The 26,711-nt window shown below is 38.6% G+C and overlaps 1 protein-coding gene across 1 annotated transcript in view; it reads left to right on the forward strand.

Annotated features, from left to right (window-relative positions):
- The window catches only part of cabcoco1 (ciliary associated calcium binding coiled-coil 1), a 31,735-nt gene extending 5,300 nt beyond the window's left edge, over positions 1 to 26,435 (forward strand). Inside the window, exons 3-8 of the mRNA XM_053512016.1 lie at positions 14,243 to 14,412; positions 15,401 to 15,548; positions 20,589 to 20,661; positions 22,603 to 22,713; positions 23,614 to 23,760; positions 25,526 to 26,435. Of these exons, the coding sequence (XP_053367991.1) occupies positions 14,243 to 14,412; positions 15,401 to 15,548; positions 20,589 to 20,661; positions 22,603 to 22,713; positions 23,614 to 23,760; positions 25,526 to 25,615 (739 nt within the window). The 3' untranslated portion in view covers positions 25,616 to 26,435. The remainder of the gene's footprint in view (positions 1 to 14,242; positions 14,413 to 15,400; positions 15,549 to 20,588; positions 20,662 to 22,602; positions 22,714 to 23,613; positions 23,761 to 25,525) is intronic.
- Positions 26,436 to 26,711: the final 276 nt, after the last annotated feature.

Raw genomic sequence — 26,711 nt, forward strand, 5'->3', positions numbered from 1 at the left:
ACAGATGTTCTAGTAATCTTGTGCATAACATCCTGTTTTTCCTGGACAGTTTATTTTTATGTACAGTAAATATACTTTTGGTTCACTCTACTGCTTTTAATGTAGTAATATCAAAAAAAAATTATTTAAGTTTGTATGAAATGTGAATGTGTATGAATCAAAATGGTCAGTTTGTCCCTGGTGAGCAAGCCGAGGACGACAGTGGCAAGGAAAAACTCCCTGAGATGGTAATAGGAAGAAACCTTGAGAGGAACCAGACTCAACAGGGAACCCATGTTGTGCTTTCGCATCTAACCATGTCTTTCACCGTTTGCAAAGCTCCTTTACCTGCTTTGCTTAGAGTTTTAACACTAGGCTTATTATTTGACTGCGTTATTGTTATGGCACTCAGTTACTCGTTATCTCAACTAGGAAGCCTGAAATTACACCCTCGCCTCGACGCATCTACATACAGGCTCTGCAAGGAACTTGGGATTACTAGGTGGCTGCGCTACGTTCATCGCTCCGGTCGCCACTACCTGTCATCGCGATGTGTGACATCCTCGTCCATTTCTTCTATTTGGTCTAACCGTTCAGACATACGTTATTCTATGCTGCTGGCCAACCACCGTGGTATCAATCGTACTGCCTTAATTACTCCGTAATCTCCCTCTCCATCTGCTCTACAGACACGCAATGATTGTGCCCTTCGTCTTGCATAAGCGCTGTTCAACTGTCCTTCACTTACTAACAAGGCTTCTGTGTTCTCTGCGCTGTTAACTGATAAAGACCTGGATTTTTTGCTGCTTACTGAAACATGGCAAATACCAAATGACTATTTCCACCTAAATCTTCTTACCCCCTCTGGATACAGCTACCTGACCAAACAACGTCTGACATCAAGGGGCGGCGGTCTGGCTGCCATCTATCGTAGTAACATTCCAGTTAAAACCATTGACTTTCATGCAACTTCAACCTTTGAATATCTGGTTCTCAAAATCTCTGGTACATTTCCTATGATTGCAATTCTCTTATATCGTCCACCCAAAAATCAATGTCAAATTCCTTCACTGAACTGCATAAACTATTAACCCTTACTTGTGCGATGTCTTCTTTTATAATCTTACTTGGTGATTTCAACATGCATGTTAACAAAGATTGTGCAGACTCCCGTGAACTCATGTCAGTTTTTGATTGTTTTAAATCTCGTACAGTACATTAATTTTCCTACACATCTAAAAGGTCACACACTGGATTTAAGTTGTACAACTGGTTTACGTAATGTTTCTGTGTATGGATCTAGGATTGGACTTTCTGATCACTTTCTCATTAAACTCAGTTGTGAAATGCCTCTCCCCTGCCTCAGGGTGAAATCAACCAGTGAGCCATTCATCGTCTGGACCGATCACCAAAACCTGATCACCATCAAGAACCTCAAACAGCTCAATCCACGGCAGGCACGGTGGGCACAATTTTTTTAACAATATAATTTCCATCTTTCTTACCGCCCGGGGTCGAAGAACACCAAAGCCGACGCCCTATCACGCCAGTATGAGGACGATCTCCCCCGGGCGGAACCCGTGCCTGTCATCCATCCATCTCGAATCCTCGCACCCCTCCACTGGGATTTGGAGACCAGGGTCCGCCAGGCACAGGCGGCGGAGACCGAACCGGCAGGTGTGCCGCCTGGACGACTCCACGTCCCCCAACATCTACGAGCGGAGGTTCTCCAATGGGGGCATTCGTCCATCATCGCCGGACATTCTGGGGCTCGACGAACCCTATCGTTCATTCAACGGGCGTTCTGGTGGCCCTCCTTGAGGAGAGACGTCCTTGAGTTCGTTCAGGTGTGCCCGGTGTGCGCCAGGGCAAAGGACACAAATCAACCAGCTCCAGGAGAACTCCAACCACTCCCAGTTCCTCGACAGCCCTGGACGCACATCGCCCTGGATTTCATCACGGGCCTGCCGGTTTCAGAGGGTAAGAACACCATATTAACCATCGTTGATCGGTTCTCCAAGGCGGTGCACCTTGTGGCCCTAGCCGGACTCCCCACAGCAAAAGACACAGCTGAGTTGATTTTGGAACACGTAGTCCGACTGCATGGGTTCCCAAAGGACATCGTCTCGGACAGGGGGCCCCAGTTCACAGCCCGGTTCTGGAGGGCCTTCTGCCGTCTGATCAATTCCACCTGTAGTCTGTCATCCGGTTACCACCCCCAGACTAATGGTCAGACGGAACGGACCAACCAACAACTGGAGCGCTACCTGAGATGTTTCGTTTCCGATCGCAGCACTCCTGGGCCCGCTACCTCAAATGGGCCGAACTGTCCCACAACCTCCACGTCTCCTCAGCCACCAACCTAAGCCCATTTGAGGTGTGCCATGGTTTCCATCCTTCCATGTTCAACCATCAAGAACCGGAGGTTGACGTACCATCGGCCCAACAGTTGGTCCGTAGGTGTCGGCGGATATGGAACCAAGCTAATCGCGCCATCCAGCGAGCCAACACCAGCTACGTCGCCCAGCATCGCCGCCGATACCCGCCAGGACGTTTGTACCACGTAGGTGACAAGTTATGGTTATCAACTAAAAACCTCCATCTGCACACTGAGTCAAAAAAATTATCACCAAGGTTCATCGGACCATACCGCATCACTTTACGGATTAACCCTGTCACCTACCGGCTCCAGCTGCCTGCGGCGCTCCGGATCCACCCAGTCTTCCATACATCACAGCTAAAACCCTTCATCAGTTCACCTCTTTGAATAATTGTTTAGATCAATCCTACCGGTTTTCATGTTTATCTGTATTTTGTTTTGTTGTCCTTCAGATGTCTTTTTCTATGTGTAAACATTTTTTTTTATTGTAAAGCGGCCTTGAGTCCCCTGAAAGGCGCTATATAAAATAAACTTATTATTATTATTATTATTAATAACTTCTGTCTTATCCGGATTAAGCAGAAGGAAGTTCATTAGCATCCAATTTCTTATGTCCTGCACACATTGCTCAACTTTAGTAAGCAGTTTTTTCTCATCAGGTTTTGCTGAGACATATAACTGTGTGTCGTCAGCATAACTTTAAAAACTAATACCATGCTTACTGATTATGTTGCCCAGAGGAAGCATGTAAAGGGAAAAAAGCAGTGGACCTAAAACTGAACCATGCGGAACGCCAAACTCCACTAGAGAACATGCAAAATAATCACCATTTAAGTCTACATACTGATAACGATCGGTCAGATAGGATCTGAGCCAGGAGAGGGCTGTACCCTAAATTCCTACTACATTTTCTAATCTGTGAAGAAAAATAGCGTAATCAATGGTTTCAAAAGCTTCACTGAGGTCGAGAAATTCAAGCATAGTTACACAACCTTGATCTGAGGCCAATAGGAGGTCATTTACTACTTTAACGAGTGCTGTCTTTGTGCTGTGATGAGGCCTAAATCCTGACTGATACAGTTTATGTATGCCATTTCTATGTAGAGATGAACATAGCTGCTCCGCTACTATCTTTTCCAGAATCTTAGAGATAAAGGGGAGGTTTGATATTGGCCTGTAATTGGACAGCTGACAGGGGTCAAGGTCAGGTTTCTTTATTATTGGTTTGATAACTGCTAATTTAAAAGATTTTGGAACATAACCAATGCTAAGTGAAGAATTAATTATTCTCAACAGGGGTTCTGTTATTGCTGGTACTATCTGTTTAAGAAAATGTGTCGGTACAGGATCTAATATACAGGTTGATGAATTTGCAGAAGAGATAAGTGAAATTAGTTCATTCTCTTCAAGGGAGTAAAGTATTCTAGGTTTCGATCTGACATGGCTAGATTAACATCTGCATCAATTACATTGTTCGGTTTCAAAGCCTCAATTTTATGCCTAATATTGAAAATTTTATTATTAAAAAAGTTTATGAAGTCCTCACTATTGCATGATGTTGTGGAAATTTCTGCAGTGGTCTTATTTCTGGTTAATTTGGCTACAGCATTATTTTTGTTATTTTTTGTAAGGGTGGAGAGATATGTTGATCTAGCTACACTAAGAGCTTTTCTATAGTTCATGATGCTCTCCTTCCATGCTATTTGAAATACTAACAATTTAGTTTGACGCCATTTACGTTCTAATTTCCGAGCGGTCTTTTTTTAAGTGCGCGTGTGATCGTTATACCAGGGAGCAAGTTTCTTATCTCTAATAATTTTGATTTGAATTTTGATTTTTAACTGAAGCTACATTATCTAAGGTATAGCGAAATGTCGACTCTAAATATTCAGTCACTTCTGATACTTAATCCAAATAATATTATTAAATCTAAAGTGATTCACTGATTACTGATTTACTCCTACTGAGTCCAGTATGGACATAAATGCTGTTCTCAGAGGGTCTTCTGGATTCTCAAAATGAATATTAAAATCTCCAGCAATTAACACTTTGTCTACAGAAACGACTAGGTTTGAGAGGAAATCTGGAAATTCACTAAGAAATTCAGAGTACGGCCCTGGGGGTCTGTAAATGACAATTAGTGGAATCGACACCGTACAGTAGCTTTTTATCAAATATTGCTCCAACTGGACTGGGTGACTGAAATATAAGTTCAGTCCAAATTCTTAAAGAATAAAATAGACAGAAGAGTTTTATTCATTAAAAATCTAAAAATCTGATGTCTTCATGGTGTATTTAATATTTAAGCTATTAGCCTCATTTTGGCATACTCATTGGCTTTATTAAAGTGAATAAATAACTTGACCAAAACTGCAAGGATATTCATATATGGCCAAAAGTATGTAGTCCCCTGACCATGTCTTCCATATATTGAACTGGGAGGGAAGCGTCATGGTGTGGCCTGGTTGTCTTAGCAATGCTTACAGCTGCATCTGACTCATAACCTTATTCCACAGTGCAAATGAAAGGATTTCTATGGAAAAATCAGGTCCAAAACAGACCTTTACAACTCCTAAATGGTTTGACCAATTGTCTTCATTTATAATTTGCACCTGGCAGGAGACCCAGCCCTCTGTTTTGCTGTAGGGGATTTTTGTAGGGAATTTTCATTTTATTTTATTTTATTTTTTCATTTTGTGAAGCTGCTTTGAGACAATGACAATTGTTAAAATCGCTATTTAAATGTTATTGAACTGAATTGTGCAAAACTCTTGGTGAGAGAAATACAGATGTAGTTTTTTCTTTTTTCTTGTTGCTGATTCACTGCTTCTCCACTGTAAAATCCAGCTCATTGCTCATTCTCTATAGAGCGAAGTTGAAGTGTCTTCGCAGCCATATCTGAAAGAGTTATTGTTTTTGATCAACGTGATTTTCACAAATCACGTAGTAGAGATTTTCAAGCCGTTTGTCTTGACATGTCTCATTGTGCAATCGCATAAAAAGCGAGCAGGCTACGAGTTTTGGTGGAGTTCCCAGACTATTGCTGTTAACTTAATGGTTTGTTTTGGCTCCTAAAGCTTGAGAAACATCTAAGTTTCTTGGTGGTGTGTACAAAATTGAGGGAGAATAAAAAAGCTAGAATTTTCAACCTTAGAAAACTTATACCATCACATTCCCGATGGTGAGAGACCCTCATTTTTGTGGGCTAAATTATTGGGTTAACTTAAATCTTTGGAAAAATAACTATTACTTACTTATCATGACTGAAATAAAAATTTCCTGAATCCTATGCTTTGACTAAATTTTGTAATTTATTAAAGAAAATAGCTGAGCTCTGTCTTTGTTCTAGTGAATTGCCGGATATCAGTCTTTGCAGTAAATGCCCAATGATACAAATAGCTGTGCTGATTCAGGCAGTGATGACAAAGGTTAACATTTCTGCAATGTTTTGTTTAGCGGAGAAGTTGTTATTCTGCCTTCTGAGAATTTCCTGAAAAGCAGACTTTAAGAAATGAGAATTTAAGGATGTTCGTTTTATCCATAACATTCTGTTTTCTTGTTCCTAACTGCTATTAAATATTATTTACAGAGACTTCATTAATTATATTATAGGGCAAAATGTCATTTAAAGCTGTGCAGCTTGACGTAGAGGTATTTCAGGACTTTGTGGAAGAGAATTGTAATCAAGGAAGTTGCTTTTATTAAGTACCGCTGGACTGGATGACTGAAATAGAGGCTCAGTCCAAAGTCTTAGGCAAAGAAATAGTCAGATAGTCAGCTTTATTAATGAAAAATATAAAGAATCTGATGTCATATTATTGGTGACCTATTCATATTTGCAAGCAAATACCCTCCAAAGGTGATGTATGACATGGTTTAAAATTTAACGACTTGAAGAAAGCTCAATTTCAGCAAGCTCAGGTAAGTTGTTTATCAGCTTGCCTTTATTAAAGTAGATAAATAACTCAACCAAGACCACAAGAATATTCATTACACAGTATGGCCGAAAGTTTTTGACCATGACTCTCATATACCAAACTTGTTTAACATCCCACTTCAAAGGCATGGCATTAATATGGCTTTGACTTGTCTGCTTTATGCCATAACAATCTTCATTTTTCTAGATCTGTCATTCAATCTCCATTCCACTGGATTTTGGCATGATGCTTGGGAATTTGTTCTCATTCTGCCACAAAAGCCTCAGTGAGGTTAAGCACAGGAGGCCTGGGCGTGATGTTTCAATTCATCAGAAAGGACCGAGGTCAGGGCTCTGGGCAAGCCATTGCAATTCTTTCACGGCAGTCTTGGCGAACCATTTCCTCATGGAGCTTGTTTTTGTTTTGTTTTTTTTACAAAAAAAAAACAACCCAGCATTATCCTGCTGGAACAGGTTTGGGCCACTTCGTTCCAGTAAAGGGAAGTTGTAAAGATACAAAATACACAGACATTTTAAACAATTGTGTACTTTCAAGCAAAGCTGCCAACGTTTTAGAAAAGCTTGGAGTGAGATTCTGAAAATAAGGCCATTGGTTCTGTGGGTACATGCACATGAGATCTCCAATCCCACCCCAAGCACTAATGATTGCTCAGTGATTTTGCTTGCGTCTTCCATAGACCATTGCTTTGAATATGAACGTGTGAGAAATGTATGTGTGGCGTGAAAGCATGTAAAAAGAGTATGAGTCTCACGGTCAGTGAGTAAAAGTTGGCAGCTTCGTTTCAACTACTGTACTTTTGGCTCAAGTTCTTAAGGGGAGTTATGGGCCGGGGTTTACAAACTTATGTCCATAGAGTACAGGTAGGGAGGTTAACATCGTGAGAACAGATTTTACTGCATTTGCAGACACTCTTATTCAGAGCAGCTTACATTTCATCTTATTATACATCTGAGCAGTTAAGGGCTTGCTCAAGGGCCTAAAAGTGGCAGCTCGGTGGTTATGGGGTTTGAACCTGGGACCTTCTGATCAGTAGTGCAACACTGAACCACTAAGTTACCCCTGCTCCTAGACAAATAAAGCCAAAAAAAAAAATAAAGCCATTTGTATTTCTAAACATGCAAGCCTATTTAAGACTAGTTTTTTATTTTATTAGGAACATATGGTAATTTGAAAGTCGCAACTGCAACAGGGAATTCATCATACTGTATATTTTGTTAGTATCATAGTATCATTAATATCCTACTTTGCTTTCTGTTAGTCAAGTTAAATTGACCTTCTTAATTTTCTTAATGTTTTGGTAAGTATTTATAATAGATATAATAGATTTTAACTGGAATTTTATTTTAGCATTGACAGATAATGTAAGAGTTTAGATCACAGATGCTCTTAAATTATGAAACTCAAAATAAGTTATGAAACTACAAAAACAAAAACTACTCAATGTCCATAGCAGGAAGTTTAAAATAATAAATGTGTACCTCTGTTGCAGAAAGGTGTCTTATGTATTTTATTTATGTTTTTTATACATAACTTTGTGAATAAATGGATGTTAAAAAAATATATCAATTCTTGGACTGCATCATGGCTAAAGGGTCATAACTGAGAAACAACCGAAACGATCCACAATCTTAAGTTTAGTGTATAACCGCATGTCCACATGGCTACTCACATCCTTATTTGATTAAACGAGAGATGAGGGTATAGTAGTATTTACAGTGCTTTGACAACGTGTTCAAGCCCGCTACAGGTCATCAGATTGCAAATGCCGCTTGCAGATTGTTCTGGTCAGTATTTTATTTGAAAATTAATATGCTTTTTAAGTAAATCTTTAAGGTCAAAACGTATTATTTGTTGGTAAATTGGAAAAAACACTTTTTGTGTTTAACCCCTGCATGGCTTAGGCCTTGTGTTGTTTACATTTACATTTAGGCATTTGCACCGCCTCATTCCATTGTGTGGGTGGTGTTAATTGAGCACTGTCCAAACAGTATATCTCATGTTCACTAAATAACCCTTATGAAGCTCTTATAAGAGAGGCTTTCTCCTATAGACATCACTTACGCAGAACTATTTGAATGGTTGGCCATAGTTGTCCTTTCTCCACTCTCGGGCCACTGTACTCAGTAATGCCTTCCTAGTGAATGTTGGTGTCACTGCGGTTCCCTTCACCAGTCTTTGTCTTGTTTCTGCACTGAGTCTGATGGCTGGCTCAGCTATTGTTTGCTTGGGTTTTGTAGTGAAGCCTCCACATCCTCATTATTGATCCATCAGTGCTTAATGGGATGTTCAACACATTTTATTACCTTACCTTTGACTTCCTTGCAAAGAAAAAGCTTTCGTCTTCATTTTTCCTCTTTCTGTTAAGGATAGGTTTTTTTCAATGAGAGTTAAACTAAGGTAGTTTTTGTTTAACTGTTCTTATGATTTTATATAAGATGGCCAATTTAATATTTTACATGAAATGGCCACTTATAAGTCAGTTGTGTCCTCGTTAAGGCAGTATCTTATATCTGGAGCTTCTGGAATCTAGGTGGTTGTATGTAAGCAAGATGTTTTATTATTTTCTTATTTTCTAATACTTTTTTGCTGACTTGTACTCCATTTTGACTTAGGGGTTGAATAATTTTGCAAACTACTGTATTTTAAACCGATCAACAAATTGATCATTGATGACAATGATGACAATAATGTGCCCAGTTAAAAAAAAATAGTAAATAATTCTGCATTTATATTTCCTATTTCTGAATTTGGCTTGAATGCAGCATTAAAATGAGGAACCGCCATACAAGTCTATATGAATGAGTTGTTACTATAATAACGATAACATATTAGAATTTTTTGCATTAATATAACCTGTGATTAGCAACTCGGATGCGTGTCAGAACTGCTGTTATAGAAAAATCAACACCTTCTGTCCAATGAGATCCAGAACTGGACAGCGCTGCAGTAATACAGTACAGTCACTGTAATAGTCACTGACTGATGTCAACGCAAACGTTAGTCATTTTCACAGACAGTTAGATGACATATCTTATGTGAAGTGTACTTGGCATTACAGTGAAGAATTAATTTAAATGTGGTTCTGGCATTTCTCTTCTCTTCTGCCAGAACAGGATTGTTATTGACTAAAAGAATATTCTTTGGCTTGGAGAAGGTTGAGATTTGTCCTCCATCTCAGGTGGATTATCATTTGAATGACAAAGAGCCTTTTAAGCACATTTTAGCATAATAATGAAAAATGAAATAATAGCACACACAAAGGATAAAAAGGAAGAAATGACTAAGTCTTGATATACTGTAAGTTGACAACTAAAAATCTACTTAATATGCCATTTTCTAAAAAAAAAAAAAATCTACGTATGACACACAATACATTATTTCCAACAAAATTCATTAAAAAAAAAAGTGGATGTGAATCCACTTTTTTCTTCGCCACAGTTCAAGTGCTTTATATAAATCTGTTCTTTAGCATGAGTCCTTCTTACTAAAGTGATATTGCAACAGAACAGTCTGTTCGTAGAAGCAGAAAAGTGGCAAGCACAAGCTGAATCATTTTCCTGTTATGTACTGCATCTGGATGTGGTTTAGTCGAAGTCACCCAAGTTTTATTTCAAAACACTGGACAACTGATATTCAAAATCAATCATTGAGTTTGGACATCAAATATATATAGTGGTTTGAAAAGTGATAAATGCATTGTTGAGCTGCACTATAAGCAAAATATCATGTTATCAAAGCGCATTTTGCATAAGAATCATCATGTTAGTGAGAGGATTTATAAAAATTAATTCTAGCAAGCATTATTTAGGATTAAAGAACAAAAAGTGGTGCTATATGTAAAAATAGCTTGATGTTATTCTATGCAGGAAAGACAAAGTGACGCAACTAATTTGTGCTGATTGAGCAAAAAAGTGAGACAGGGGAGCTTAATACTTCTCCTTTGTTAATGTCATTCTATAATCATTTCTAACAAGCATTATTCAGGATTAAAAAAAATATTCTGTATACATCTCAGCCCTAACCTCATAATACACTTTGTGGAATAGTTTAATTTGTACCAACTGTACTACAACTATTCAAATCACATGTGATGCAGTTACCAATGGGGTGGTGCTTTATGTGGTGCTACACTACTGTGTATATATAGACCAGAATAAATGCTTAACCACATATATCGTCAAATCTTTAATGTTTAACCTCTTTTGCACAGTCCTTTTCAAATTCCCTCTCATCGGCTCATTGCCTATACCACTCAATCCTGTATACAGGGTCGCGGGGGGCTTGGAGACTATCCCAGGAAACTTGGGGCACGAGGTAGGGTACACCCTGGACATGGTGTCGAACCATTGCAGGGCAGAAACACGTACGTACTGTACACACATTCGCACACTTACACACTCATTCACACCTAATTTGGGGACACCAATTAGCCTAATATGCATGTCTTTGGAGTGTGGGAGAAAACCAGAGTACCCAAAGGAAACCCACCAAGCACAGAGAGAACGTGCACGATTCATGCACAATAGAGGCAGGATTTAAAATTGGAATCAAACCCAGACGCTCGTTGTTTTTTGTTTTTCCTATTGTAAGCTATTCATTTATTGTCTTAAATTTGTGTTTTGGGTAATTATTATGCTAGAAGGTGAAATGTTTTTTTTTCTTGAGAAGCAGAACCATAGCATGATGCTGCCACCACCATGCTCTGCTATAGAGATGGTATTATTTGGGTAGCAAGGTTTGATTTTTTTTTTTTGCCAATGATGTCTTTTAAAATGATGAGTTCCACCTTTTTAGACCATAACACATTACATAACACAAAACACAGTGTTTTTAAAAGATTGGTAATGTCACTGTAGTTCCCCAATATTTTCACTTGTTAATGATGGTGTTCTATGGTACATCCATTGTTCTTTTGTACTTCCAGATCATTAGATGTACCATACATCTCCATGGTAAAAGGTTTTACCATAGTTTTGTGAAATAAGATAACTATTGATACTTTTCAACAGTGAGATCCATGCTTTGATAAAGTTTTTTGTCATTTGTAATAATTTCAGGAATAACTTCTTTAATGACAAGTGTATATTAGTTACTTTTGAACTGTTTGAATGGTGCATGCTCCATTATGAAATGCTGTGCGCTCTCATGCAACCAGGTTTTTGTCAATTTTTCCCTGCTTTTTGATTATCACTTAAAATGTGTTGGCTGCTATGTCACGTTAAAAGTGGAAAAAGATCCAACATGATTTAGGGTACATTTTTTCACAGAAGAAGTCAGAAGAAAATATATTTTTTACAGGGATATGTAGACATTTCTATATTTACTGTACATCACATAAACACATTTTTATAAGTTTAGGTAGGATAGCCTAAAGGAAAAGTTTTTGTCTCAATGTGCAAAATAATCTAAACAGTTCTGGCACAAATATGAGATCAACATTATTACATAATCGCGAATGTGTCATAACGCTGCAATGTGATTATTTGCACAAGCACTACAGTAAATAGTAAATGACCAAGGCAAAGCCGTGAGAAAATGTGTATGAGAGCAAAAGTACAGCACTCATAAAGTTAAATAGAAATAGCTTAATGTTATTTTATCCAAGAAAGACAAAGTGATGCAACTAATTGTGCTGATTGGGCAAAAAAGTGAGACAGGGTAGCTGAATACTTCTCCTTTTTATACAGTATATCATTCTTCTATATACAGAACTTTGGTGATTTTGACATAATGGTGATTTAGACTTAGTGGAAGAAGCACAGTATTAGGAAATCATATCAAGGAAGGAGATTTTAAGATTCTGAAATACTGAAAATGTTCAATACATACAGTGGGGCAAGCAAAAAAATATTTAGTTAGCCACCAGTTGTGCAAGTTCTCCCACTGCACCAGGCCGGGAAGACTGAATCTGCAATAGGTAAGCAGCTTGGTGTGAAGAAATCAACTGTGGGAGCTGAGTTGCATCCAAAGAACCCCATACCTACTGTGAAGCATGGGGGTGGAAACATCATGCTTTGGGGCTGTTTTTCTGCAAAAGGGACAGGACAACTAATCCGTGTAAAGGAAAGAATGAATGGTGCCATGTATCGTGAGATTCTGAGTGAAAACCTCCTCCCATCAGCAAGGGCATTGAAAATGAAACGTGGCTGGGTCTTTCAGCATGACAATGATCCCAAACACACTGCCCGGGGCAACGCAGGAGTGGTTTCGTAAGAAGCACTTCAGGGTCCTGGAGTGGCCTAGCCAGTCTCCAGATCTCAACACCATAGAAAATCTTTGGAGGGAGTTGAAAGTCTATGTTGCCTAGCGAAAGCCCCAAAACATCAACAAGAATGGGCCAAAATACTAGCAACATTGTGTGAAAACCTTGTGAAGACTTACAGAAAATGTTTGGCCTCTGTCATTGCCAACAAAGGGTAGATAACAAAGTATTGAGATGAAATTTTGTTGTTGACCAAATACTTATTTTCCACCATAATTTGCAAATAAATTATTTTAAAATGCTACAATGTCATTTCCTGGATTTTTTATTTTATTTTATCTCTCATAGTTGAGGTATACCTATAATGAAAATTACAGGCCTCTCTCATCTTTTTAAGTGGGAGAACTTGCACAATTGGTGGCTGACTAAATACTTTTTTGCCCCACTGTATTTCACCTAGGCTTTAATTAATAAAAAGAACAGAAAAGATTTATCAATGTTCTGGGCTTCCAAGTCTGGTTTGGTTGGTACCTTGGTGTCTGTCTTGACAACAAGCTGAAGTGGAAGATCAATTTATACTTTTATGGAATTTTGGCAGATGCCCTTATCCAGAGCAACATTTTTAAAAATCTCATTATACATATAAACAGTTCAGGGTTAAGGTCTTGCTCAAGGTTCCAACAGTGACAACTTGGTGGTGTTTGTGGTTTAAACCTGAAACCGTTCAATCAATAGTTCAATGCCTTAACCATAGGGCTACCCAGACCCATTTTGAGTCATGTCATACAGTTTCAGCCATGTGTAACTCATAAACTATGGACAGGAAACAGATGAGCAGCCTTTGCTTTCTGAGGAAGCTCCGGTCCTTTAATGTTTGCAGCCAGATGTTAGAGATCTTCTGCCAGTCTGTGGTAGCCAATATAGTCTTCTTTGCAGCACTATGATTCAAAGCTGGTAATAAAAAAACAAAACTTAACAAACAGGTTAAGAAGGCTGTCTTTGTCTTGGGCTGTTCTCTGTATGGTTTTGAGTAGGTGGTGAAAATGAGGGCATTCAATAAACTCACAGCCATTTTGGACAATAAACAGTATCCCCTTCATGATCTACTGATTAAACAGTGGAGCTCCTTTAGTAGGGCATTTATTCAGCACCGCTGTAGAAACGAACGGTACAAGAGGTCGATTGTATACCAGCCGGAGCACTATTTTGTACTGAGCCAGTCTAAAAATAAGCTTACTGGATGATAGTTACCCATTATCTACTATTCCTATTCATATGCACTGCCACTTTATTTCAATTAATTTCTATCAATTTATTTTCTCACATTCACTCTATACAATACTGTTTAACCCCTGTTCAGTTTTTATCACTGTTTACAGTATTTACACTGTTGATGGTGTTTGCAGACACTGAGACTTTAATTCCACTCAAGTCTCCTGCTTATTTCTGCAATGTTTGCAATCTATTGCACAACCACACCGCACTCTTAGTCTGCATTCTTTTTATATATTTATTTTATGTCATTTATAATGGTAAATTACTTTTGGTATACTCAGTGTTGCTGATATATGTGAATTTTCTACACTTCTTCCTAAAGTTATCTATCATCTATTTGATATGTTGGGTTTTTCCCCAGACTTTTGCAAAAGTGACAATTCAAAGTGCATGATGGACTTCCAGATAAATTTAATATGTAACACCTTCATCTCACATCTTTTTCTGTTTCTTATTTCACTTATTTAGGCGATTTGCGGATGTACTTGATTTGAAGAAACACCAAACCTGTGTGAATGAGGCCTCGTTGTTGAGCTATTTTGTTACAGGATTTTGGTGGGCCAAGCAGATGAACTTTACAAGCCAGCAAATTTCATTTATTATGGCCCTTTTACAGCTGTTGCTTGACAATATTAAAGGTAAGTATGTGGCAATAATAGATACAGTATGTACACAATATTGGTGAACGTTTATGGACACCTGACCAGGTGCTAGTTCATTTAGTCACCCATTGTTCTTATAGTAACGTCCACTCTTTAGAGAAGGCTTTCGAAAAATGATTTTCGGGTGTGTATTTTGGGATTTGTGCTCATTTAGGCATTTTTGAGGTCGAGGACTGTTGTGGGAAGAGGAGGCGCATTCCAGTTCATCCTAAATCTGTTTAGTGGGGTTGAGGTCACGGCTCTGTGCCGGTCATTTATGTTCTTTCACTCTGCCCTTGTCTTTATGGTTTTAAATTTGAGCCTCGCATCTCCAGTAAAGGGAAATTCTTATTCTATAGCTTACAAAGACATTTAATACTATTGTATGCTTTCAACCTTTCAGCAAGACCCACATGTGGGTTTGATGATCAGATGTCGACATACTAAATCATGTATATTTAATGAAAACAGAATGTGATAAGGAATGTTAAAATAGAACAGCATATGATTCTGGTTAAATTGTGACATCACAAAAATGTTATTTGCAGATGTTTGGCAGAAACATTACACAGCTTATACTTATTGTCGTCTATTGATTGCATGCTGCAGTTTGATATGAATTTGGGGTTCATGTTAGTTATATAGCCAAAAGACTGTACAGACTTCTCTCCACTATACATAATTAGGAGTACAGTTATCTTCAGAGTGGAGTCCAAAATCAGTTCCAGCATCATAATGTCCCTGCGCACAAAGGAAGCTCCATGATGACATGGTTATTATAACACCAAAGGGGGACTAAATCTGGAATGCAGTGTTCATAAAGCATTTATAAATATGATTTTCAGGCATGCATAAACCTTTGGCCTTTTATTGTAGTTTTCCTTTTAACTCTTAACTTAAGCAATTCAATAATGGCTAATTAACAAACACTGTTTTGCAGTATAATCTCTCCTGATTACTTTTGCTCTGAATTTGTCATTTTCAGACCAGCACATGTCATTTGCCGACAATCTCAAGGAGTTCACTCGGATGCTGCTGACAACTAGACAGTCATCACGATCAGCAAGCACCACTTTTAATCCGCTGTTTGATGTGGATCAAATCAAATCCATTACGGATTACTTCATGAGCAGGTTAATATCCCTTCCCGATTGATATCACATTCTAATATATAACATTTTCCTGAACGTGCTGTAATTATCTGTAAATTATGAGCTAGTAGGATGAATAAAAACGAGATCATTCTTTTCTCGTTTTTCATTAATAAGAACTGTGAGATATTCATGCCTTTGCCTACTAGCAATAAGCAAATTGGATCTCTTTTTATATCCTCTATAATTAATACTATACATAATTCATAAACCGATGGATTGTGAAGCATGTAGGCTTCTGTGGTGCATAACAAGTTGCAAAAAAAAAAAATCTATCTGCAAGGTGAAAAACACAAACAAACATTTATATTTGCACTGATTTAAAACCCCAAGTATCTTATGGAAGCAAATTGTGAGCATTTTAAATCTGCCGTTTTATTCAGTTCTTTGGGTGAAGGATTTATTAGTGGTGCCGGCTTATCAGGCCAGTCCTTTAGGCTCTAAAACTTTCACTGTCATCCATAAAATGGCCATAAGCAAGCTATAGATGTAGGGTAAGAGCACTGACGTAGATTTAATAGAACCATTAATGTTTCTTATCTGGTATCCTGTAATTACTGTAGGCAATTTGATTTATTTTTAATAGTGTTGCTAGAATTCATTATGTGATCATAATTTGGCTCAAGCTAATTATTTTTGTTAACTGGCTATGGTGTAATGTCCTCACAAACCATTACAGTACAGTGTTCATAATATATAAGGGGCGTTCAAGTCAAGCCGGTTCCTGTGACAAAATTTCTTGTAAATGAAGGTATAAAACAGATTGACATATACAGAAGACTTCAAGTACAGTACGGTGATAAGAATCTTAGCCTCAAAAAAACATGTGAATGGTGCAAACGTTTTAAAGAAGTCCATACATCGGAGAATGATGATCCTGGCCAAGGTGGCTCAGAGCCCACTGCAGTGAACGTTCAGTGAGTGAAACGCCTGATCTTTGAAAATCGACAGATAATTTGTCTCCAACTCGAGGAAGAGACGCATCTGTCCGTGGGAGCTGTACCCTCAATTATACACAAGTACCACTTGAACATTGCAGGAACTCGGCTAGGAGTTATTGCCACATCCCCTGTACAGTCCTGACTTCGCTTCAAGGCATTTCCACCTGTTTAGGCCATTAAAAATGTTCCTGGGAAGCCAGCGTTTCAGACATGAAACGGCCAATCCAATCATGGATCTGGCGTACTGAGATAACTCTTTACCTAGGAAATGCTAGGATAAGTGCAATAGTGTAACTGGGGATTTTACAAGGATATAAAGGGAGTTTATAATAGGAGAAAATACACTGTGTTCTATTATTCTGTAAAATCAAAAGTTTAACTAGTATGTTACTACAAGTAACCCTTATACACTACTAATGCATGACACACAATGATAATTCCACAATTAGTATAACAGTGTCAAGTACTTTGTTCAGGAATTAGGCACAAGTTTAAGTGTGAGTCATTTTCTTTATGATGCTATTACAAAAATGCTGCATTCCCTTTTTTGTGGAGGAAGGGGATTTGGAGAGATTTCAATGAGGATGTGGGGTTGAAGGAAGGGGATTTGTTCCATGGAATTTTAGAGGAAGCTAGCAAACTTGCCAACACTGATTACAGCAGCTTTAAAAGCAACTCTAATTACTCTCTGCAGTTGCTGGCAATGTTTGTTTAAAATGCTGCTAGTGTATCTTGTTCTCATCTATCTTACATTCTTAGGAACTATGTGGCCTGTAGGTTACATTAAAAAAATGATTCATCTCATGACTTGGGAGACAAAAGAAATGAAAGCAAAAGAGGAGGCAGTGAGTGTTAGGTTAAAGCTTTAATAGAAATATTGCACAATTACAAGAAAGCATCTTCTTGTTGTCTTTCTGTTTTAAAATGCTATTTGCTAGCTTGGCTGCTTGGCAACATTCATTCCCATTTGGAAGTGTTTTTTAATGTTGATACACTGTGGATAAATATTCTTCTTAAAATGTGAGTCTACTGGTTTATTTTTCATTCATTTTTATTTAGAAAACAAAAACAAAAATAACAACCACTGTGTATCTACAACTCCCTGTTAATTAGCTGTTTGGCTACTTCGGCAGCTAGTGCTTATGTTAGTGTTAGCTTAAAATTGTCTCAATAACTAGCAGGATTTAGTAGTGATGCTAAACTAAATAGAAGCCCACAAAGTTAGCAAGATGCGTCATACACACATTATGCGGCCTATAAAACCTTTTCTGTTTGCTGAGTATGAGTAACTTTTTAGTTAGGTTTGATTACCATGTTTTTAGTTAGCCTTGATTAGCATGCTTGTTAGCATGATTTACAAACATTTGTTGATAACTAGCATGTTTATTAGTTTTTAATAGTAGTGTATATCCATCTATCCCATTTTCATGACTGTAGCAGGACCTCCGTTCAACATGCACACACGCATTTACACACTATGGGCAATTTGTGAATGCCAATAAGCCTAATCTGCATGTGGAGTACACTGAGGAAAGCCACCAAGCACAGGAAGAATACGCAAACTCCATGCACTCAAACACCAAGGTGGGAATTGAGCCCAAACCCTGGAGGTGCAAGGCAACAGGGCAACCAAGCTGGCACTAAGCCACTGGGCTGCCAGTAGTGTATATAGCTGGGGAAAACAGTCTTAGGTAGCTCTATAAGGTATATACCCCAGAAACACCTAAATTTGCTAGTGTTAGCTTGTTAGCTAGCTAGAATTAAAGCTGATGCTGATTTTGCACAAAAGCTTAACATTCACTCAGAAGAACAAAATATTAAGGAAAATTTAATCTCAGTTTAAATCCACCAAGCCTTGGAGTAAAACAGAAAAGTGTTTAAATCCTAATTGGGGCAATCAAGTCAAACCAGGCTTTGTGATGAAACTTTTTATGAATGAATGCATAAAATCAATTGATATTGTAGCGTTTTTACGCCGGAAAGAATGCTGGAGAGACGAGTGAGCTTATTTGCTGCCCAATGCAATGGCCGGGAGTACTTTATTAGCACACAGCAGGTATGGCGTGAGCAGCACCTTCACTCAGGAGCCTACATCCAATTCAGCACTAGCTTGAACTGGAGCACATTTCACACGTCACACCCCCACACACAAAAACAGGGCCGAAGCCACCAACCCAAACACCTTTCCCCAATATGGTGAACACACCGACATTCCCGCAAGGCATGCTGGTCGTCAGCCGCCGCCCCGCCCACGCCACAATATTTACAAAAGACTCCAAGCACAATCCAATGATGAGACTCATAGAATCATTTGAATGATGCAAACGTTTTAAAAACATTCGTATATCTATGAACAATGAGGCCAGGTGAGGTGATGTGAAGCCCACTGCAGTCGTGCCCATGAACATTCAGTGAGTGGAACACCTGATCCTTGAAAGATTAACATATAACTTGTCTCCAACTTGCGGAAGAGACACATCTGTCTATGGGAACTGTACACACAATCATATACTGACATCACTTGCACATTACAGGAATTCGGCTGCGAATTATTGCCATGAGCCCCATATAGTTCTGACCTCACTCCAAGCCATTTCTATATGTTTGGGCCATTAAATTGCTTCCTGGGAGGCCAGCGTTTTAGAAATAAAGCAGACAGTCCGGGCTTCTGAGTGGCGCAGTGGTAAAGCGCTCACCCTATCATCCGGGGATCGCTGGGTCGATCCCCGGGTGATGCTGTTAACCTCTCACAGCCGGGGCCTAGAGAGAGCTGATTGGCCGAGCTCTCTCAGGGGGAGGGATGAGAGGTACTCAGTGCTCCCACATTAATGACGGCTCTACAAGCCATTCAGGGCCGTCTGTAAGCTCGCACAGGCTCAGCAAGCGGATAGCACTGTTCCTCCGAGTGTGTTACGCCGCCCCCAACGGTGCGTGATCAAGCAGTTCGAAAAATGGTCGGTGACACCACGTGGATCGGAGGAAACACGTGGGTCGGTCTGCGGCCCTCCCGACTGATTGGCAGTAGAAGCTTAATGTGGAAAAATTATCTGCTAAATTAGGGGAGAAAACCGGAAAAATTCGGAAACGGGGATAAATTAAAAATACATAAATAAAGCAGACAGTCCGATTATGGTATCTAAGAAAACTTTTTACATGGATGGTTTTCAAGCGCTAGTGTAATGGTGGGATAAATGCATTAGTGTAGCAGGGGATTATATAGAGCACTAAATAGAGTTTTTTACTCTGATTATTATTATTATTATTATTATTATTTTTCAAAAGTCACCAAAAGTCCTGTTTTTTCCAGGACCTTTTTCCTGGTATTTGCAATGTTTCTTTTTTTTAAAAGTGTAATCAGTAATATTCTGTTATACTATATAGTATGGGCTCTCACTGGACACTTTACTCTATAGGAACACTGGTACCCCTCTACATTCATGCAATTATCGATAATCATTTGACAGCAGCGCAGTGCATAAAGCATGTAGACAGGTCAGGAGCCAGTTGGGCTGGTTTGAGTATTTCCTGAGATTTTTACCCTAAACAGTCTCTAGAGACTTCAGAGAGAGAGAGAAAAAGAGATAGAGAGAGAGAGAGAGAGAGAAAGGGGGAGAGAGAAAAAAAACATCAACATCCAGGGGCAATTCTGCAGGCGGAAACATCTTGTTGATGTGAATGGAGAGTGGTCGGACTGGTTCAGTAACCCAAATAACCACTCATTACAACCCTGATGAGCAGATGAGCATGATGGAACATAGAACACATCAAACCTTGTGTTAATGAAGGGGTTCCTTTCAGGTTAAACTGGTTGTATACAAATATGAATTGGTTACTGTGTAGACAGATGTTTTTTGCCATTTTGTTATATCTAAAAGAGCTGACAGTTACTGTTTTAAAATGAATAAGATGTTTGCCAGGCATTTGCCTTTTATAAAGAGAAACCCTGCCATCTAGTTGTCATAAATGGGTCATGCCTGTAAGTTTTCCCCTTAGGAACCCTGACCAAACACCTACATGTCCTTGTTTTAAACAAATTGAAATTCTTTCCATTGAACACATTTAACTCTGTCATGTGCTTCAGTCTTTTCCAGCATTACAGCCTCTATGAATTCCTCTTCACTCATCCGAGAGACGACATGCTGCTAACAATGGAGGTAATTATGATCTTATCATATACTGTATATACATGCACATTCGAGACAGTAGCCTTGGCAAGGGTTCGAATAACGGATTCAAATCATACAAATTAAATTCAAGTATGCGGTAAGTTGTCAACCATAACCAGTCCTGTTCATCTGTGCTGAAATCAGGGAAGGAGTGTAATCATTTCTAGATAAAGCTCGTCATTATGCTAGTATGAGGAAGTTCCCTGCGACAGGAACCCTAAACAGAGTTAGAAGGAAGGGCAGAGACATGTGTGGGACTGAGCCAGCTTTTCCTACCTTTGTTCTTATACTGATAAGCTGTCTTAAATCAAACACAGTACGATTCAAGATATGTGGGTTATGTGTGAGTGCATGTAATTGTATATGACTGTAATTTTAATTATTAATAATTTTAAAAGAAACAAGTATTAGCTGTCTACATTGACATTTTCCAGGATTTGCAGGAGTCACAGTGCAATTTGGCACAATCTTCGTTTTAATTGCTTGACTCTGAAATGTAATTGAAGCTGACTAGCATGTGTTTTTTTTTTTTCCCATTTCCAGGACACAGATATGACAGATATGTGATGACTCACCAGCAGCAAATATAACAGCTTGTTCAAATTCATTTATCATCATCCTAATTACCATGCAAACATTCAGCAATCAGACCTTTTAATTTTTTTTTAACATCCCAAATCTATTTGACCACTGGTTCCTTCTAAAATAAGACAACCCAGATGCTGTTGCAAATTAAGCGGCAGTAAATTGTCTCCACATCTCGTCTTGGCTTCGCAGCATGCCTGCCCCTTGTCTCTCTCGTCTCTCCATTTTGCAGGTGGTGAACGGCATTAATGAGAGCTGTCATCTCTCCGTTTGAAATTCAGCTCGGGCGTATCCGAGCCTGCCTCTCAGCTGATTTGCTCATCCATTATTAACGTGTAATGATTATGTTCCATACACACTTTCAAAATGTCAGACAGCAGGAAAAAGCGTATTGCTGATATTTTTCTTTTCTTTTCTTTTCTTTTTTTTTGCCGTCCAAGCTGCCATTAATATTCATGACGTGTCGTTCAGTGCCAGTCTGTCTTCAAACTAGAAAAGTGTAACGTCTCTAAAATGGGAGAAAACTCATCTCATCAGAAGCAGGAAGACAAGCAGCAGATTTGTTTAGCGCCCGAATGGTGCTTTAAGCTGCTGCGAGTGAATAGATATATTTGCTCTGGAGCATCGTGGGGATCAGTGAACAAATGTAGGTCAAGCGCTGAACCGCAGACATAATGGGTCCCGAATGTCACATAACACGAGCGTTTTCTATTTGTTTTGATGGAGGGGTTCAAAGCACTGTTTGATTATTAACGTCCTTATTTCCCACCCCTCCTTTGCTCTCTGTATGTATATTGGAAACATTTTAGTGAACCAACGCATGTATAAGAAGTTGCACAAAGGGAAGCCGCCTTTTTTGCTTTCTTTTTTTTTCTTCTTTTTTTTTCTACAACTATTAAAGTGACTTTAATTCGTTTATCGGGAGATGAAAAAGCATGAATCATGTGCAGGGGAGTAATGCAGAGAAATTGAGTAATGAAGGACCATTGTTCTTCCCCTCACCCTCCATTTGACATTGTAATTATCTCAAATATGTAAACCGCAGAGCCTTTGTTTTTCTTACAGAGCTGAGTTTGGGTTCTGTGTGCAGGCCTTTCTGCCAAGTCAACTGTAAAAGCATTCCAGCTAAATGACAAGAAAATGTAACTCATGCATTAATGCGAAACCTAAATACCTTCAAGTGTAAATGATTATTTAAAATTCAGCATGTGCATCATTGTTTTTTTTTTTCTTATTTTTTTCTTATTATAAATACTCCATTTCTAAGGAAATGGATAGTATGGATGCATGTAATAGGATATGCGCTGTTAATGACATGTTCATTGGTGTTGTGTAATGTTTCAGAGAACCATCGAGATAGTTAATTCAGCTGACTTCATCACTCCTCTGGAAGAGGGAACGCCAGTTGATGACCTCCATCACGGAGCTCCGTCCCCCGCCTCATCACCTGACCAGGTACAGAAAGTTGCCCCTTGTGAATCAGCAAACTTCTACGTACTATAGAAACCCGAGAAATGAGTAATGAACAGCCTTGTTGTTCAAGCAGTGATTGTAGCAATTCAGTCTTTTGGCCTTGTGATATGACTAGCGAGTGAGAAAATGTGTTTCACATGTGAATCATTTCGAAGAGGAAACATGAATCTAGTTCCAAGTATGAGTAACATTTTTCCTTTTCGCTCACACCGCGCAGCACTCCAGCTGGAATATTCAGGCTGTGCTCCATAGTCAGGGAGGAGAGGGACTGTAATTCACAAACAATCTGCTCTCTGTCCACAAGCCAAAATTCCACTCAATTCTGCTTTATTTTGAGGAAAATGCTTTTTTTTGTTTCTTTTTATTAATACATTTAAACATATGGTCTTGAATTTAGGTTTACTATACCCCACATATGCTGATTTGATCTGAAACAAGAAGGACACCTGAAGTTAAAACAAATACTGTACATGCAGTTCAAAGCAAGGCCACATGTAGGTGCTCTGCCTCCTTTAATAGTTTTCTTACAAGGTCTTTCCCCTGTGTGTCAATATTGTTTCTACCCTCATGTTTAATGCTTATTAGGAGTCATGTCTCACGTTTCGTCTGTACAAAGTTACGCCGTTTACAAGAAAACATCTTTCCCCCATTATTACCAATTCAGGTTCCCATCATAAATTGCAATACTTTTGTATTATGCAGTGTCCAAGAATGTTACAAGCTTTCCCGTCTTACAGCAGCATTAGCGGGAACCGCTCAGAGCAGTAAACACATCTGGCATGTTTATGTAATCCTGTGCATTTCGATTAGTTAGACTTGAATTTATGGCTGTTTGAATTATAGACTAAATTGTTCTTGAATAGTGAGTTGATATTCCTTCAGGATTTGGACACAAGCATGGAGAAGAATGGGGAAAAATCTGGTGAATGTGAACAGGGAGAAAGACACGAAAACCTGGAAAGCTTCAGCGTTGAAGATGTTCGAGAAGTGCTTGGGGAGGTGACCAGAGAGATGCTGGTAAAGCTGCAGGTACAGTATGACGCATGATGAAAAGAAAATCCAAAACATTTTAATAAAGTGTGTGAATGTTCATGAATACCATTCACTCGTTCATTACCAAGCATGACGTCTACAAAACTCCATAAAAGGCAACGCTCCGAAAATTGAATGGACAAAATGATAACAGAATGGCGCAGGAATGTAATTTAAGATAAATTTGCCATAACTCAAGCCAGTTTTACAATGAGGCCTATTAATCAACATTCAGATCAAATGCATACAAACTCAATAACTTTTATAGGGAGGATGTGAGCCCCTCACCAAACTAACTAGATCTTTATAAATTCCACGGTTTCTTGTGCAAATCCTCATTTACAAAAAAATCTTTCTTGATAAACGAGGGCAGTTAGCTGTGTATTTATCCTCTCACGTACAGGTTTCTTCTTGTACAATATGCAAATAAATGAATCTTTCCTTCACACAATAGTAAAGAAAAGTTGTAAGGAGAAGACAACTAAAGGGAGAAGCCGCAGGGTCCTGGAAGGAATGATATTAGTGAAAATATCAGGTCTGAGCTCATACTGTCCCACAGGCCTCTTCTACCCAACTGATCGTGCCAAAAGAAAAAGAAAAAGAAAGAAGATCTAATATTAAAACTTGAGTAATGTTCCCCAGCTTAATATCGTTGGTATTCTGCACATAACAGGGAACACATTAGACAGCTCCTGGCAGATATTCTGATTAATTTTACGGTAGACTTAAGGTGGAATCAAATTACTGGGTGTGCTGCGGTTGCAGAAAACAGTCTGCCCTCGCAGATTGCTGTGTATTGTGTCATCCCTATCGTACCTTTTAGCCAACAAGCTTAACAAACACCAACATGCAGGTAGAAGCGGATTTTCATTTAGACAGGATAAATGATTTTACGCACACTTGACTCGACTTCCGTGAAGACGTTTTTTGACTTCCTGTAATGATTTATTCCCTTTGGTGGACACTGTGTAAATCGAGAGGCTGTTTGTGTGAAGGAGCTGTTGGAAGATTGGTCCTATTTCCATCAATTTTTCTGTTTACCCCGCCGTAACATCTGGTCAGAGGCAATTACATATTTCACTCCAAGCTATATTTAGCTTTGTGCAAAACAAAAACCTCTCTCAGCTTAAACAGCCTGCATTGGCCGTTCGTTTTGTGTGTGTATGTGTGTGTTTTTTTTTTCTTCTGTTCTTCTTTGAGGCTTTTCTCTCAGGATTGGGTTGTTGAGTATATGCTCAGCATCACAGCCTGCTCCAGCTAGTTTGAAGCGTTTGATTTTGATGTGGATTAAATCTGCCACTAGAACTGCTCTTCTTTCCCCATTGAGTGAAGTTTAATAACATCCGTTTTTTTTTCTCCCTCTCTGGGATATTTTAGTTGCGAAAGTTCCCAGGAGTGTCATAACTCATGTGGATCTCATCATGCCTTATATGGTAGCAACTCTGAAAAAGGCAAATGCTGGAAATGCTGTGGGTGACTTCCCAACCATATTGTTACCATTACAGATGTGCGCTGGAGGCATTTAATAGGCCTGTGTGTACAATGAGAATCCGGGAAAAGAAACTTCACCCGCGCTATTAAAACATTAGATCCTTACTGCAGGGTGTTTGACTTTTTTTTTTTTTCTTGTAGAAGAGTTGTCTCTAAACAAGTTGGTCTAGTAGAAATATGCAGCATGTACTGTTTTACATTACATAGATCATCTGTGACAGGGTTATAAATGTTGAGTTTTATGGATGTGTACATTTTTTGTGTCCAACAGGCAGATTTCTCTGAGAAGCTGCACATCCAGGAAAAGACCTACACAGCCAGGTTAGAGAGTCTCAAGAAACTGACATCCAAAAAGCTCTAAAGAAAGGGGGAACATCAACAACTGTTCTTCTCCTACAGTATATGACACTAATAGTTATACAGTAATTCCAGTACACTTTATAGAAATCTTTATGACAGTCTGTGCTGTTGAAGAAGAAGAATTTCCAGCAACTTCTTTATGATTTATTAATAAATTACATAATCCTGTATTTACATCCAAGTTGTGGAATGTCCTGGAAACAAGTTTGTTTCCTGTTTCTACTTACAGCATCAGCACACAGCAGTCATTTCACCAGTTTGTTTCTTCTTGCTAGAAGTTAAAAAGACAAAAAATGTTGCTTGCTGTGCCAAAAAGCACAAACTGTAGCTTCTTCCATAAACATTAGGTAAAAGTCTCCTCACAGAACACTTCACCATGTCAATGATTAGTTTTTTTTTTTCTTTATTGAAAAATGACAATAATCCATTTATTATCAGGTTTAGATTATGTGGGATCCTCCACTGTCTAAGTCCTTGTGTATGAGCTGTTATTAATGTATTTAAATGAGTGCATTAATATAAATCTGTGCTTTGAATTAAAAAGAAAAAAAAAACACAGAAAAAACTGCTGTTATAATCCATTCAACACCTTCTGAGCAATCATTTTTGGGAATTACCCTTAACTTTTTGGTAGAGCACATTATGAAAAAAATGTGATGAACCTAACCCGATTGAGCCATCTCTACCATTTGGTCTAGATATGCTATACTGAAAATCAACTAGCTGGCTTTTTATGCCAGGTGTATGTAATTGGTGTTTGTGTCTCTGGCTTGTACCATGGTAATAATACAGAAAAGCAGTTTCAAAATAAATTTACACCCTGTCATTTTAAACAAGTGCAATGTTTCTCAAAATCTCTTTTTGAATCAAATTTTGAGTTGCAGGCTTTCTGTGGCTGCTGAATGACTCCAGGCGTCTGGTAATCTTGATACAATGAGGTCCATAAAACCGAATTATGATAATTTCTCGTCTTATTGATGAAAGCAGCTTTAGCATGATTGAGGTATTTCTACCACTTGGTTCAGGTATGGTTATGCTAAAAAATATCCACCAGATGTTGCTGTGTCTTAATTTAAACAGTATGTATTTTTAATTAC

The sequence above is a fragment of the Clarias gariepinus genome, chromosome 14, assembly GCF_024256425.1.
Source record: "Clarias gariepinus isolate MV-2021 ecotype Netherlands chromosome 14, CGAR_prim_01v2, whole genome shotgun sequence".
NCBI lineage: Eukaryota > Metazoa > Chordata > Actinopteri > Siluriformes > Clariidae > Clarias > Clarias gariepinus.